This window comes from Onthophagus taurus, chromosome 1, assembly GCF_036711975.1.
Source record: "Onthophagus taurus isolate NC chromosome 1, IU_Otau_3.0, whole genome shotgun sequence".
NCBI classification, from domain to species: domain Eukaryota; kingdom Metazoa; phylum Arthropoda; class Insecta; order Coleoptera; family Scarabaeidae; genus Onthophagus; species Onthophagus taurus.
The window spans coordinates 15713675-15728509 of record NC_091966.1 but is presented as its reverse complement, the minus strand read 5'-3'; the positions used below and the strand labels follow the sequence as shown (position 1 = coordinate 15728509).

At 31.1% G+C, this 14835-nt stretch overlaps 3 protein-coding genes across 10 annotated transcripts in view; 2 read left to right on the top strand and 1 right to left on the bottom strand.

The window, feature by feature from the left end:
• Positions 1 to 3651, bottom strand: part of LOC111429585 (trio Rho guanine nucleotide exchange factor) — a 232834-nt gene extending 229183 nt beyond the window's left edge. For 7 of the 8 annotated variants that reach the window (XM_071197653.1, XM_071197666.1, XM_071197664.1 and 4 more), the window contains exon 1: positions 3415 to 3651. The gene's annotated coding sequence lies outside the window, so the exon portion shown is untranslated. The remainder of the gene's footprint in view (positions 1 to 3414) is intronic. The other variant, XM_071197660.1, reaches the window with a different exon arrangement.
• A 4747-nt stretch (positions 3652 to 8398) lies between these two features.
• Positions 8399 to 9030, top strand: LOC111418755 (U6 snRNA-associated Sm-like protein LSm5). Its single transcript, XM_023051414.2, has 3 exons — positions 8399 to 8564; positions 8667 to 8863; positions 8919 to 9030. Exons 1-3 carry the CDS (start codon positions 8522 to 8524, stop codon positions 8949 to 8951), a joined length of 273 nt encoding a protein of 90 aa, XP_022907182.1. The 5' UTR covers positions 8399 to 8521; the 3' UTR covers positions 8952 to 9030.
• Positions 9031 to 9669: 639 nt separating this feature from the next.
• On the top strand, positions 9670 to 11877 carry LOC139430534 (uncharacterized). Its single transcript, XM_071197647.1, has 2 exons — positions 9670 to 10453; positions 10914 to 11877. The coding sequence occupies exons 1-2, from the start codon at positions 10055 to 10057 to the stop codon at positions 11490 to 11492; spliced, it is 978 nt and encodes a 325-aa protein (XP_071053748.1). The 5' UTR covers positions 9670 to 10054; the 3' UTR covers positions 11493 to 11877.
• Positions 11878 to 14835: the final 2958 nt, after the last annotated feature.

Genomic DNA, 14835 nt, shown 5'->3' with positions numbered 1-14835 from the left:
TCAGGACTATGTGCTGGTCATAAAATAGGACCTTTCGGTCACAATGTGTGATGATGAGCTAGGCAACCGTCTCGCTGAAAGTACATTGACCGTATAAAATTTAAGGGTAATTCATCAAGTTGTTCATTAAAACAATTTTGTAACATATCCAAATGTTTCTGTTGATTTACATTTCCGTCGAAGAAATATGACCCAATTACCCCGTAATATGTTATAGCACACCACAAATTTACTTTTTTGAAATGTTGACTTCGTCTAGAGAGTGTAGAATTTGGATTTACATCACTCTTCTATGGTTACATATCATAAATTGTACTTTGAAAAATTTTTAGTTTAGAAAAAAAGTCAAATTTTTACATAAAAATGGCAATAATTAGTTAACTTCTATAGTTAGAGTATAAAATTCGTGCGATTTAGTGGTTTGAACATATCCGACGCATTATTTATGCTGAGATAAGTTTGAAAATTCAGTAATAAAATTTTTTTTCGTCTTTGTAACTCGATCCGGGGACATAGGAGCATATTTTTAATTTCCAACAATATTATGTGTCCACAATATACTTTTACAATCTATGTATTGTAATTTAAGTTTTTCTACTAAATATTTAAATTGAAGTATTTATATAGAATAGCGGCATCTTCCTTCATTTCTACAACTTCTAATTCTCCTGATGCTATATCGCATAGTATTATATCAGAAATTAAAAAACCATCATGAATTATATCAACTTCAAATGGATTGACAAAAAATGAAATTGTTGCTTTGAAACTTCTCAGATCTTCAAATCTGGTTTTAAAATTCGTTTTCAACTCATTTAACTCCTATATTATAGAAGTTATTAAACATTTCATAGCTTGTGCACATTTTTAGAATGTATATTGTGTAGGGTTTATGATATATTTCAAATAATTTTGTTAGTAATTAACTTCACACAAAATTTCATTTAAAATTCTATGTGACACTATGATTACAATTAAATTTTACATACATAGTTTATTACATAATTTAGCATCGTGTCAGGCGGCATTAACTCCATCATAGTTTTTTCAAAACTAAATGTATTATAAAATTAAATTTGAAAATTGTAAATTTAATAGTTTTCGGAATATGTTATATGTCATTTTCACGGTCTTTGAGTTTATTTAACATTGAAATAATTTGTAATTTTGAGAATTTAAGCCGAAAAAAATAGATTCTTTTATACTACTTTCTACTTAAAAAATAATTTCATTAAATGTTGAATGTTTGAGTTAAGCTCTCGACATAATAGGACCGAAAAATAAACAAAAACATAATAATTGTATTTTGCACACAGTTCCCATACATTTACAAATAATTGTCTAAAAATATGCAACACAATTACAAAACCGGGATTTGTATCCATGAATATTCATGTTGGTACAGCTAAAGCACTCCAGAGTATATACAGAACAAAGGTTTTCGGTTTCTTCTAGTTGAGAGTTGCGGATTTTGAATTAAAAATTTCGCCCAAAGATACCGCAAGAATATTAACTACTGAAAGCATGTAAATAAGTCTTTAATTTTAAATGGACATATTTAAAGAGAAAAGACTCCAATTAAATCAATACTCTTAATACTCATTTCTTAACTTAATAAATTGAAGTAGAAATAACATCTTTGTTTATTAGAGTGTAGTTGATTGACACACCAATTTGATAATGGTATCCTGAAGAACACTCATGATGAGTCATACCCAGACTCCCTTCCGCTCCTAATTCATTTGTGTACATAGGACCCAAATCAAACAAAACTACAAGAAATACGTTTCGTGTTGATTTCAATTTGATCTTTTAAAACAAACTGAAAATCAATTTTATACACCCGTTGCTTCTGGTTTTAATCTATCGCGTTTTCATCGAGTGAGAGGTATGTAATTACTTGAAACAACAACGTATCTTCTATTATCCTCTAATAATTATGTAACCGCTTCAATTTTAACTTGGAAATGTATTTTATTATTATATTTTTGCTTCTAACACGAACATCGTAAAAGTTGCCTTCAAAATTCTTATGCATGCAAAACCATCTTTACGTTGTTTCCTTGAAAAGTGAAAGTAAAATAACTTCTTTTTAATAAAAGGAAGTAAGATTAATCCAGAAAAAGTTGTGATAAATATCGAAAGCAATTTCTAACGAGATTTAAAACGATGAGATTTAATAAAGTATAAAAAGATAATTTTCATAATAGTACATAACGCAATTAAATGGGTAACCACAAAAACCAACTAATAAAAAATAATAAACGCCAAATGACATACATTTTTAATGAGTTACTCTTTATAAGGATATTCATTGGTGGTAAAATGCTTTTTAGCTAGATTAATTTATAATTTACGGTTTGCATTTTCATTCCGCGAAAATAAAAACTTTAATAACGACTAAAATTTTCATAGATATGCACAATCTGAAAGATCCCAAGAGTACTTTTAACGTCGTTTTTAAACGTAATCTAACCTTTTATGGCCCCTGATGTACCGCAACTTTATTATTAGTTACTATAGAAAATGCCGAAGAAAATGAAGTATTCTTATACTACCTTTATTCATAATAAAAGTAGAATAAAAGAAATAAAAGATTGACTAAGAAGAAGCGCTACAGGAGGTATAAGGATTATTAAGATGACTAAGATGTGAAGAACTCAAAAGGAAACATAAATATAAAAAAATAAGAGAATGTGGTTATAGAGACAAGGTGGATGTGATGGTTTAAAATGGTAAAAGATTAACTTAAACCGAAAATCCGTTTTACTAAGAATTATCGATCAGATTGAAAACGACAGGATTTGCAACTCACACACACCGGTAAGGTGACATTTCCTCAAGGTCGAGGTGCAAGTTGCGGAGGCTCATCGACATATTGGGACACCTGTATTTTCATTTTATTTTATAGGACTGGGACGGGTTTTCGGGTAAAGTTTGTGCCGATTGAAAAAAGTCCAACGTTCCGATCGAAATCGGGTCTTTTATATCGCTTTAGGTCAATAATATTAAAACGTCGTCGAGGGTTGTTTTTCCTTTCCGTGTGCATGCACACACGAAGGCATAGTTCAAAAATAGACCTGTACCAACAGACATTTATTACAGCACTCCTTTGTCTGGAAAGGCTCTTTTATATTTACCACTTTAAAAAATTAAAGTCTAAGTTATAAAAAAATTGAGATCCGAGATGGGATGTATTTCAATTCTAAGAAACAATCAAAACAATATCTAATAAGAGTTTTCTGAGAATTTGGACCGGTTTCGTTTAAAATACCGGGAATGATGTGTGAAAAGAGGTTCTGCTCGTTTCTGTATGAGTAATATCATGAATTTGAGTCAGAATCGATGCCGGGTAGCAAAGAAAACATTGAACGTGATCAACTAACCAAAGCGTACGCTGCCGACGGGGCTTACCTAGTTCCTTTTTCCCTTTTATTATTTTTTGTATTTAATAAATTCGGATCGAAAATCCAAGGCGTGAACTCAATACAGCCATTATTGTCGCGATTTCGGGCACCGGATTCGCACTCAGGACAGTCTCCCCCACTTTTATATATAGAAAAACACACATGTTCGGCTTTACTGTTCAACACGCATCTTCCATCTTGGCGTGCACCATCAAACTAACTGGCTGTAGAATGCAATGTCAATAAACTGCGCACACTCCGGCACATTCGTAATTCTTGGATACTCCGAACCAGTGAAGTCTGCAAGCTCCAAACCACAGATCCGAATTCAGCCGCAGTCGACTTCGTGTTAAATTTCTAATCAACACTCAAAGAACTCATTTTGTATTCACTTACATCCAAATCCTGAAACAGTTAGTATATTTTCTTAAACAATTTATGACAGCTTAAGTGTAGACACAGATATTTAATTTTGAAGTAAAAGTAATAAAATAAAGAAGTATTTTAAAAATACATTGTACAATATCATAAGAGTAGTGCTATAAATAAATACTGAAAAATATCCAATTCTTTCTGCATTCATTATTTTATTATCAATACTTAGATTTTTTTATATTATGATTTCATCATAAATTATGATCATCATATTGTAATCTTTTGAATATGTTTATTGTCGTACAATGTTCTTTAGAATCTTTAATATAAAATTTTTAATAATTGTTGATTTTTGATATTAAATTTATCATACACCTTAACAAATAGATTAATGATACCAAACAGCCGAAACGTGTAACTTGATAATTAAACAAGTAAATGTGTTGGACAATCAGAAGTTTTAGACTCAAATTTAGATATTTGAATGAAATGGGGATGCCGATAAAAATTGTGATCAGTTGATCATATGTTGTTCAAAACATGGAACATTACCATAAACATGCTGTCGTCTAGTAGCTAACATTTTACGAAGACATAAGGTCCAAGAGCTATTGCGTCATTCAGAAGTGATAGATATAAAGATATAGCATCCTTATAGCATCAATGATTACCAGCCAGAGAACTCGAGAACCAAAAATTAAGAGAAAACTGGACCAGTTCAGACACCAAATCACTGACGAATTGAACCAACATCTTAACAACAACTTAATCAAAAACAGGAATTTGAAAAACAACAAAAAGAATAATCAAAAAACACGAACCAATTCCAACATTAATCCATCAAGAGTACACTTTTAGCACAGATGCCGATAAAGCCGTAGGTTTTTCAAACTACCTATCTTGAAAAATATTCACTCCACAATTTTCAAAAGCTAATCTTCCTGTTAATAAAGCCACTATTGATCATACCACCCTTAAAAAACTTTGAATGCTTACCAATAGACTACCTACCAAAAAAGCTCCTGGTCACGACCTTATCCTGAATCCAGTGATCAAAAATCTACCTTTTTGAGAAACTGATTTTTGAACGTTTACGATTGGTCACTCAACAGCACATCAGCTCACAAGAGATACGGAAATAATAGAGCGATGATATGAAAATAAACTGTATACAACAGCTACTTTTCTAGACATAACCTTTGATTCAGTATGGCTATATGGCTCATTTCTGGATGATAGAAAATTTTGCGGCAGAGTTAATGCCTATAAATCTGAATCAAAGCCCATCAAGGCTGGAGTTCCTCAAGGCAGCGTCCTCTCACCATTGCTATTTAATATCTGTTTACATTCCGATTAATAAAAATTACCGTAAAGGCTTATTCGCAGATGATATGGTTATAATCACCCAAAATAAAAATCTAGAAAAATCCATTCAAGATCTCCAAAACTCGGTTAATCAGATACATAAATGGTTATTGACTTGGTACTTTCACTTAAATCGAAGTAAATGTGAGGCCAAAATATTTACCCTTAGACAAGTTAAAAATCCTACAAAAATAATAATCGAAGATTACTCTTTAATCTGGAATTAGAAAAATAGCACTATCAAATATCTGGGAGTATATTTGGACGAAAGACTTACATAGAAGTATCATATTAATAAAAAATTAAACGAAGCAATGCAAGATTGAAAGAACTTTGAAAGGACCCATTATCAACAGAGAATCGAAACGGAAGATCGAATGTGCAATGCTACTATACAAATCATTAATAAGATCTGTAATAAACTATTCATGCCCAGTTTGGACCTCAAAAGCTTAATCTAATATCAAAAAAATTCATGTTGTACTAAATAAAATTCTGGTTTGTGAGAAACTCACAGATACATGAAGAACTAGTAGTCGAGCACTGTACCCATCTCTTTTGCGGTCGTCCTTGTAGTCTTTTTCCTTTCGGTACCATATGTCAATATGGGTCATACCATGGTTTTATATATTTTCATTTTTCCTTCTACTCGCATGTATTTGTTCCGCCATATAGTATCCTTTAGATAGCCTGCCACTTATGTCGCTCTTATAACTTGTACTTCTGCTTCCTTACATAGATTTCAATAGTTTGTAATTTCTACACCAGGACAATATGGTATCAAAATTAGGGCTGCATGCCATTCTGACAGAGCCCATATTGGGAAAAATCAGCGTGCAGTTTTACTAGTATGACAATGCTGAGAAGTTGACAAGTTGAAAAATAAACACTACTAGAACAGAAAAGAGGCTGAAAGGGTACTAGGATACGAATATGATGTGTACCTATCAGACAAAAACAGAAATAACGAGGGAAACAAAAGTATATACATGGCTACTAACAAAAAGAGAAAAGACCCTGAGTAGAGTACCTAAGAAGAGTAAAGCGGGTAAAGAAGAGGAATAAGATTAGGAATGATGGCAAAAGGTAAGAGTTAAATATTGATGCAGGAAAGGAAGACCGCGATACACTTAGGATAATGCAATAAATAAAATAATCACCAAAAGAGGAATAACTAAACAGGAAGCCAAAAGTTTTGCAAGAAATAAGAAAATGTAGGCAAAATTTAAGCGCATAAACGAGATAATGACATACTCATACACTCTATACCTATACTTTGTCACTTTTTTGACAAACACAAATTGCCTCTTGATGACCACAGTATACAACAGTATATACATAATAAGATACGAAGTTGAAATGTCTGTCATCGTTATATAATTTTGAAACTATTCTTACTCTATCGTCAACTTTAAGGAAATCAAAAAAAAAACATACAGCAAGAGTATTAATAGTGGATGTATAGGTAAATGCAGACTATTTAAAATTGAATAAGTGTCTTGAGTTTAGATATTTGTTTTTCATAACATCCGAAAAACCAACAAGACAATCTAAATTTGCTGATTTTAGAAACAGATGCATCGTTCTTCTTGTAATTTAATGCATCCATCTGTAATTTATTCTCCATTAGAATAATCTACTATTGTAATGGCCAAAACATCATTAAAATAATAAATATTATACTATAAATTTGTTTCGCCGAAATGGAATTTCTTCATAAACTGCATGTCAACGCATCATAACTTACACATAGTGTTTATCTGAAAATTCATTCAAACTTGGTTTTTCATTTCCATTTTATCGAGAATTTACAATAAATTCGAAGTTCAGAAACCATTAACAAATAAATCACTTTATTGCTACTTTATGGACAAAGTTCTCGTTGAATTTGAGACATCACTAAATAGTCAGATAACTGGAATGTTACTAAGCACATTATTACATAACTGCATTACTTCATTGTATTGGCGCAAGCTACCTCAGCTTTGTCAGATAATGTCGCGGGTCAGTAATTAATAGTATACCAACTTGCGCAAGCGGATCTGACTGCATGTGTGTTCGTCAATGCGGATTCTTTTGCTTCTTGTTTTATTATAACTTAGTGCTTTAGAAGTCGAGGAGATACCTGAGGGAGACATAACCCATTAGCTACGTTGTCGAAATGTATCCAATGACGGTTGGAATCTGAGATATAGATGGTATAATCAAGGCATACAGATGGAAATTAAGGGTGATGTCTAAGTATTTCATAAAGATGTTGACGAATCAATTTCTTTCTCAACCCATTTCTTGAACATATGACCTTCCTTTGTGCAATAACTACATCTTATTATCTTATAACCATTCTATAAATTTCCACTCCCTACTCAAACACCATGAAAAGTCTTCCTGGCTTTTAATTAAAAATAAACTACTTATTAAGTTTCGGTAATGACAGTTTTCAAAGTTTTTAGTATTCTGTTGAACCTCTTTGACATTCTATAAAGTGCATAGATGTCGTGATATTGAAGCAACTAAGTTTGTTGTCTTTTCTGTTGTTTTTTTCAATATTTTGGCATCTGCTATTTTACACTGCCGAATCCTATGCTTCAAAAATGCTTAATCGGATTTAAATCTAGGCTCTGAGGAAGTGTATTGAGCTGCCTGGGTACATAATATAGTAACTGGTGTTTGACAATAGTTGCTGAATGCTTGGAGTTCTTGCCTGGCCTAAAAATGCAGCGATGTCCAAAGCCTAAACTTTGCACTGTTTGCTTTAAGTTTTGTTCTAAAATACCTGGTATAGCTGCCGAGGCTCAGTGATTATTAATCACTGATTAATGTTGTATGAACTTGAAGATGGTCATCATATTGCGATCTCAGCTTTATTAGATGGCAATCAAGGCTCAGTGATTACATCAACTTGAAACTGGCTATAACAATGCAGCATACAAACTTTATTGACTAGCTGCATAACCAATAGATAAAAAACACATCAAAATCAAGAAGGAAGAATCATCATTTATATCATTTTACATACTATAATTTTGCAAAAATTTTGCAATTTATTATAAAATAATTTTGATCCTTATCATATCTACATACTGTACTTATTTTTAGGAAAATGTTGAATTTTTATAATTAGAATTTTACATAAATTATTTATTTAAGATAGCTTGTATCAAAATTTACCGTTCGTAAGCAACATTTAGGCCAAGTCCGGTCCTGTCATTTTCTCCTACCAATCCAATGATTCAGGTTAAAACCGCTCGCAACCAAAACGTAAAGCTCAAGCGGCAAAAATTAAATTTTCTAACTCATCACACTCCAATACGAAATAAACGTTAAGTTTAATATTAACACCAAAGGTCTTTTACCGAAATAACCCGAAAATCATGTCTAGTATGCCGATAACCTCTTCTACACTTCTTCCACTTGGTAAGTCATAATTTCAACGAAAAGTTGGGTTATGTTTACTACATAACCTAAAAATCCGTTTTCGTATTTTTATGTAAAATCAATTTTCTTGTTTTTTATTAGAATTGGTCGATAAATGTATTGGCTCTCGGATACATATTATTATGAAAAATGATAAAGAAATTGTTGGGACTTTGTTGGGTTTTGATGATTTTGTAAATATGTTGCTTGAAGATGTTACCGAGTACGAAACAACTCCTGAAGGTAGAAGAGTAACTAAGCTTGATCAAATATTATTAAATGGAAATAATATTACTATGGTAATAAGAATTATTTTTCTAGTGTTAACTATTATTAATTATTTTGTTTTTATAGCTTGTCCCAGGAGGTGAAATGCCTGATACATAATCATAATTTAATGTCACATAAATTAATTATTAATAAAATGTAAGAGTTAATTTAAGGAAATAAACGTTTCTTTTTTGTACCTATAAAACAATTTATTGGAATGGGATTGTTACCATATTTTTAATGCTTTAAATCTTGATTTATTTAGCAGATACTGGGGAGAGAATTTAACTGAAGTCTCTTTCACACATTACCAATTGTATGAATAGGCTGCAAATATTTGTAAGACTGTCAATCAATCAACAAATTGACTGAATAAATATATGAAGAGCTTTCAATTACATAAGAAAGTTATCATTGAGTCTGAGTGAAGATCAAGAAGCTCTCAGTAATATAGTATCATAAAGTACCAACCCAACAAAGTGATTAGGAACACACAAAATCTTTTACTAATCTTAGGAATAATGCGAGTTCGATTCTGTTGGTGTTGAGAAGCTGTTAGTTTTGGTTCCTTGCCTTTTCTATTATCTTCACGAATAATTCACCCAACATGAGTTGTATTTTACTAATAATGAGTTTCCTGTGGTACCTAAGACTGGCAGAAAGACTGTAACTGCTCAAGTTGCAGCATTTGCTTAAATATTTTGAGTTCTGTGCCACCACCATCAATTTCCTAGGATATAGAATAACTCCAAAATGAATGAAATAACCGATGAGATCTTAATAAGAAACCACCTTGAAACAGAAAAAGCCACAATTTAAAAATTTTGTTAATAATAGTATATTGTTTTATATGGAAGAGAAGCAGTGCTTTTTATGGCGTGGTCTGTCGCTTAGCGACGAACGCAGTGAGTCGCTAATGACAGATGAGCCGTTAAAATTGTGGCGTGTCCGACAATGACGGACCAGCCACAAACGAATCTGCTTCTCTTCCGAATAAAACATAGTATTTTTTCTTCAAACGTTGCAAATAATTGCAATATAAATTTTAATAAATTTAATAAAATGACAATTAACTTATTATGTATTAATGAGAAATCGAAGGACGTCATGACAAAATAACGTTAGCAACGACGACGTAAATTTGACAACCAATAAAAAAAAGTAAACAGTTTTGCGCGAATTTTAACTTTTAACTGTTAGTTAAATTTATTTTGTACAAAATGTCGTCCGAAATTAACGATATCGCGAAGAAGGTAATAGAAAATAGTTTATTACCTTCGAAATCTACTAAAATATATAATGGTGCGTACAATAAATTTTTTACATGGTGTAATAAAAAAAATATAAAAGACTATTCGGAAAATACATTACTAGTGTATTTTTACGAATTAGTAACCGAATCTAAATGGAAATGTTCCACTTTATGGTCTCAATACTCCATGTTAAGAACAGTATTGAACATTAACTACAATGTTGACATATCGAAATATATGAAACTACGAGCATTTTTGAAAAAACAGAATGAGGGCTATAGACCCAAGAAATCAAAAGTATTTACAAAAGAACAATTTGACAAGTTTTTGGATGAAGCTCCAAATGACAAATATTTAGGACTTAAGGTAACTTATAATCCGTTCACAAAATTCCCGAGATGTCAAAATGACTTTAGGTTGGTTAAATACATAAATCACTAGTTTAATTTTAATAAATTATTAAAAAAAAAGAAATTAAATTTATATTAATACATCCTGCGCGGGAAGCGACTAAAGTCGTTTTGCGCGAATTTCATATGTTGAGCGGGAAGCGACTAAACTCGTTTTTTATGGATTATGGATAGACGGTAACATTTTGGCGGCAAAATGCCCGCGCAAGATGTGTTAATAAAATTTAATTCAATAATAATTTAATTTTATTCATTAGGTTTTTTTTTTTTTTTTTATTAATAATTTATTAAAATTAAACTAGTGATTTATTTAAAACAACCTAAAGTCATTGTCAAAATATCGGGAGTTTTGTTAACGGTTTATAGATTATAGGTGAAATACACCGAAATGGAAGATTTAAATGTGTTATTTTCAGGTTGTTTTAATAATTGGAATATCGGGGGCATGTAGATGCGATGAGTTAGTAAATTTAACACTAAATGACGTAGAAAGTTTAGGATCCGTCATTCGTGTAACTATTCCTGATAGTAAAACTAACAAATCAAGGTCATTTACAATAATTGGAGACAAGTATATAAACCTATATCAAAAGTATGTAGCATTGAGACCTCAGGACTTTGAAAGTAGAAGATTTTTTTTAAAATATCTTAATGGAAAGTGTTGTCGAATGGTTATGGGAATTCATGTGATTGGTAAAATCCCTCTAAAAGTGGCCACATACTTAAATTTACCACAACCAAACGAATATACTGGACATTCATTACGAAGAACGTCAGCCACTTTACTTGTAGATGGAGGAGGCGATCTTACCTGTTTAAAAAGACTTGGTGGATGGAAATCCGGCACAGTGGCTGAAGGCTACATAGAAGAGTCGATGTTCAATCAAAATGAAAATGCAAGAAAAATTTTATCAAGCCATAACGTAGACGTTAACCCTTTGTGTCCCAAGAAGTCAAACATTTTGAAACTTTGTGACAGAATCAGACAGAATTAAAACGCTATCAAAATTACACTCAGTAAAGGCCTTTGGAATAAAATTTTAGCAAAATATGCAATCCCCCTATTTTCGCATAGTCTAAGTGTCAAAAAAGATGAGTTTAAATCGATGTATAACAATCGATGGGTTGAATTAAAAAAATATTGAGAAAAAGAATATTGAGTTAAAACTAACATTTTCGTATAACCTAAAAGTGTCAAAAAAGATGCTAATTTAAAAATTCCTGGAAGCCGTATTTATTGAAATTAAAGAATGAGACTTATTCTAAATTAAAGCTCAAAGCTTTCTTTTTAAAATGATGTATAATAATTGTTAGGTTAGATTGGAAAAATATTGACAAAAAACATGTTGAAACAAAACTTACATTTTCGTATAACCTAAGAGTGCCAAAAAAGATTCTAATTTAAAGATTCCTGGAAGCCGTATTTATTGAAATTAAGGAATGAGACTTATTCTATATTAAAGCTCAAAGCTTTCTCTTTAAAATTATGTATAATAATTGTTAGGTTGGATTGGAAAAATATTTAAAAAAAACATGTTGAAACAAAACTAACATTTTCGTATAACCTATAAGTGCCAAAAAAGATGCTAATTTAAAAATTCCTGGAAGCCATTTTTATTGAAATTAAGGAATAAAACTTATTTTAAATTAAAGCTCAAAGCTTTTTCTTTAAAATGATATATAATAATTGTTGGGTTGAATTGAAAAAATATAGAGAAAAAAAATGTTGAAACAAAACTTAGATTTTCGTATAACCTAAAAGTGTCAACAAAGATGCTAATTTAAAAATTCCTGTAAGCCGTATTTATTGAAGTTAAGGAATGAAACTTATTTTAAATTAAAGCTCAAAGCTTTCTCTTTAAAATAATGTATAATAATTGTTGGGTTGGATTGGAAAAATATAGAGAAAAAAAAAGTTGAAATAAAACTTACATTTTCGTATAACCTAAGAGTGTCAAAAAAGATGCTATTTTAAAAATTCCTGGAAGCCGTATTTATTGAAGTTAAGGAATGAAACTTATTTTAAAGTAAAGCTCAAAGTTTTCTCTTTAACATGATGTATAATAATTGTTGGGTTGGATTGGAAAAATATTAAGAAAAAAAATGTTGAAACAACACTTACATTTAAATGAGTCAAAAAAGATGCTAATTTAAAAATTCTTAGAAACCATGTTTATAGAAATTAAGGAATGAGACTTATTTTCAATTTAAGCTCAATGTTTTCTTTTTAAAATGATCTGTAATAATCATACCTAATAATCATTTATCAAAGAAATACCTTCTTGAACAACAAAATTCAACAGCACCACCTTTCACTAAACTTCTAACCTCACATCTGGATGAATAAGTTTAAAGTGTACCTAAAAATCCTACAGTGCGGATTGCGACGTTTTTTATACAGATTATTTCTTGTATACACTTGTATAGTAGAAAGTACAGACAGCTCTAAATGCACCGAATAGATGACTACAGTTTAAAATGAGTGTTTAAAATTACCGGTCTTTAAAGTACCGTCGGGACACAAAGGGTTAACATAAATAATGATTCAATTCATGATAATACAGTAATTTTTAATGACAGTGAAAACATCTCCAGAGAAGTTTCCACCAAAAAAGGAGTAGTTCCCTCAGAAGAAGTAAACTTTTGTGGAGCTGTTTTCAAGAAATGCACAGTTAATATTAATATTTATAAAAAATAAAAATATTAAATTAACTTTTTTGCACTATCATGACACTATATGTTTAAAGAATTATTCAAAAAATCAATTGTCACTTAATGGTTTATTTCTTCATAAAAAGTTTAAAATGTGTCAATTTTTTTGTGTTTATTAAAATTTAAAATATAAGAGATAATTATTTGTTTTGTTCTTTAATTTATTTAGTTTTTTTATGTGATATTAATTTGAGATGAAAATAAGAAAGCAAACAATTAAAAGGTTAGTTTCATTTTTTATTAATTTTTAAAATCTTTACTTAGCGTCCGTGAAGCAAAAAAATATCTTTTCCAATACGGCGCTAAAGTGACATGTGCTTCAGCGCTATGGCGCTAAAGTGAAATTTACTTTAGCGCCATAACGCTGAAGTACTTTTTTGCTATGTTGATCTTACCAACCGTCGTTATGCAACAATGACTTACTTCTACCGCGAGTAAACACGACAACAAAGTTGTCATTTAATGACGTTTGAAGAAAAAAAATTTTTATTTAATATTTTGTAAATTTTGACTTTGCAGTGTCCCTCTTCTTTTATAATCAACTAATGGAATTTTGGCAATTTGTTCTGTTCTGTCAATTTTTTCCCAACCTCACTTGCCTTATTTTTTAGAATCAACATTCAATCAAATTCATTAGAATCAAATTCGTTCTGAATTTTTCAATGTCCAAAATTACGCTCTCTCCGTCTGCCGTCCATTTTTCTGATTTTGCAATAAAAAGTAGAACTATCATCTTAAAAAACTTGCGGTGTTAGAACATTTTAACCTAATTATTATACGTTTAATGGTTGCTAGTGAAAAATAAGATTTTCAAACGGGGTGGTGAAAAATGGGATGCCTTTTCGTTTGCTAGAGACGTCTACTCAGTGAAGAGTGGGAGCAAAAGCATATGTCTAGTAGATGGGCAGTGAGTACCATTATTGTCAAAAAAGAACGTATCGAGAAGGTTACAATTTACACGTGACTATGGAAGACTAGCCGTCGAAAAATGGCGAAACATATTGTGGAGCGACGAAAATAAATCGCATCAGATAGACTTCGTAAGTTAAAATGGCTTCGTAAGGCGTTCTTCAGGAAAAGAATTTAATTCTGGGTACACCAGCAAAACAATAAAACATGGTGGGGGAAGCATAATGGTTTAGGGGTGCTTTTCCTGGTATGGAGTTGGCCCAATTTTTTAGATATAGGGCATTTTAAATCAATATCTACATCAACTTACTGGAAAATACCATGTTGACCTACGCTGATGACAATATTCCTCTGCGGTGGAAGTTTCAGTAAAACAACGATCCCAAACACATTTCCAGGTCAGCGAAGGCTTGGTTTGCTAAAAAAGAAAATCGATGTGTTGCCATGACCAGCTGAATTTACTGACCTTAATCCAATCGAGCATCTGTGGGGAGATGTAAAAAGAGCAATTAATAATAAACAACATGTCGGTGGAAAGGTGTTGCCGGTTACTGTAGTCCATGCCTCGATGGAGTCGATGCGCAGCAGTGCAAAAAAACCACGGACAACAAACAAAATATTAATTTTAAATGTTGCATTATACTGTTTTTTTTTTATTTTTCAGTAAAACATACATTTAAAGACTATTTTCAGGTCATACTTATTATTTTGCACAGC

Excerpts from the sequence above, each read along its gene's own strand:
- LOC111418755 (XM_023051414.2), top strand. The coding sequence starts at position 8,522 with ATGTCTAGTATGCCGATAACCTCTTCTACACTTCTTCCACTTG. Across the intron at positions 8,565-8,666 it reads TTCTACACTTCTTCCACTTG|AATTGGTCGATAAATGTATT; the intron begins GTAAGTCATAAT and ends GTTTTTTATTAG. Across the intron at positions 8,864-8,918 it reads ATGGAAATAATATTACTATG|CTTGTCCCAGGAGGTGAAAT; the intron begins GTAATAAGAATT and ends TTGTTTTTATAG.
- LOC139430534 (XM_071197647.1), top strand. The coding sequence starts at position 10,055 with ATGTCGTCCGAAATTAACGATATCGCGAAGAAGGTAATAGAAAATAGT. Across the intron at positions 10,454-10,913 it reads ACAAATATTTAGGACTTAAG|GTTGTTTTAATAATTGGAAT; the intron begins GTAACTTATAAT and ends TGTTATTTTCAG.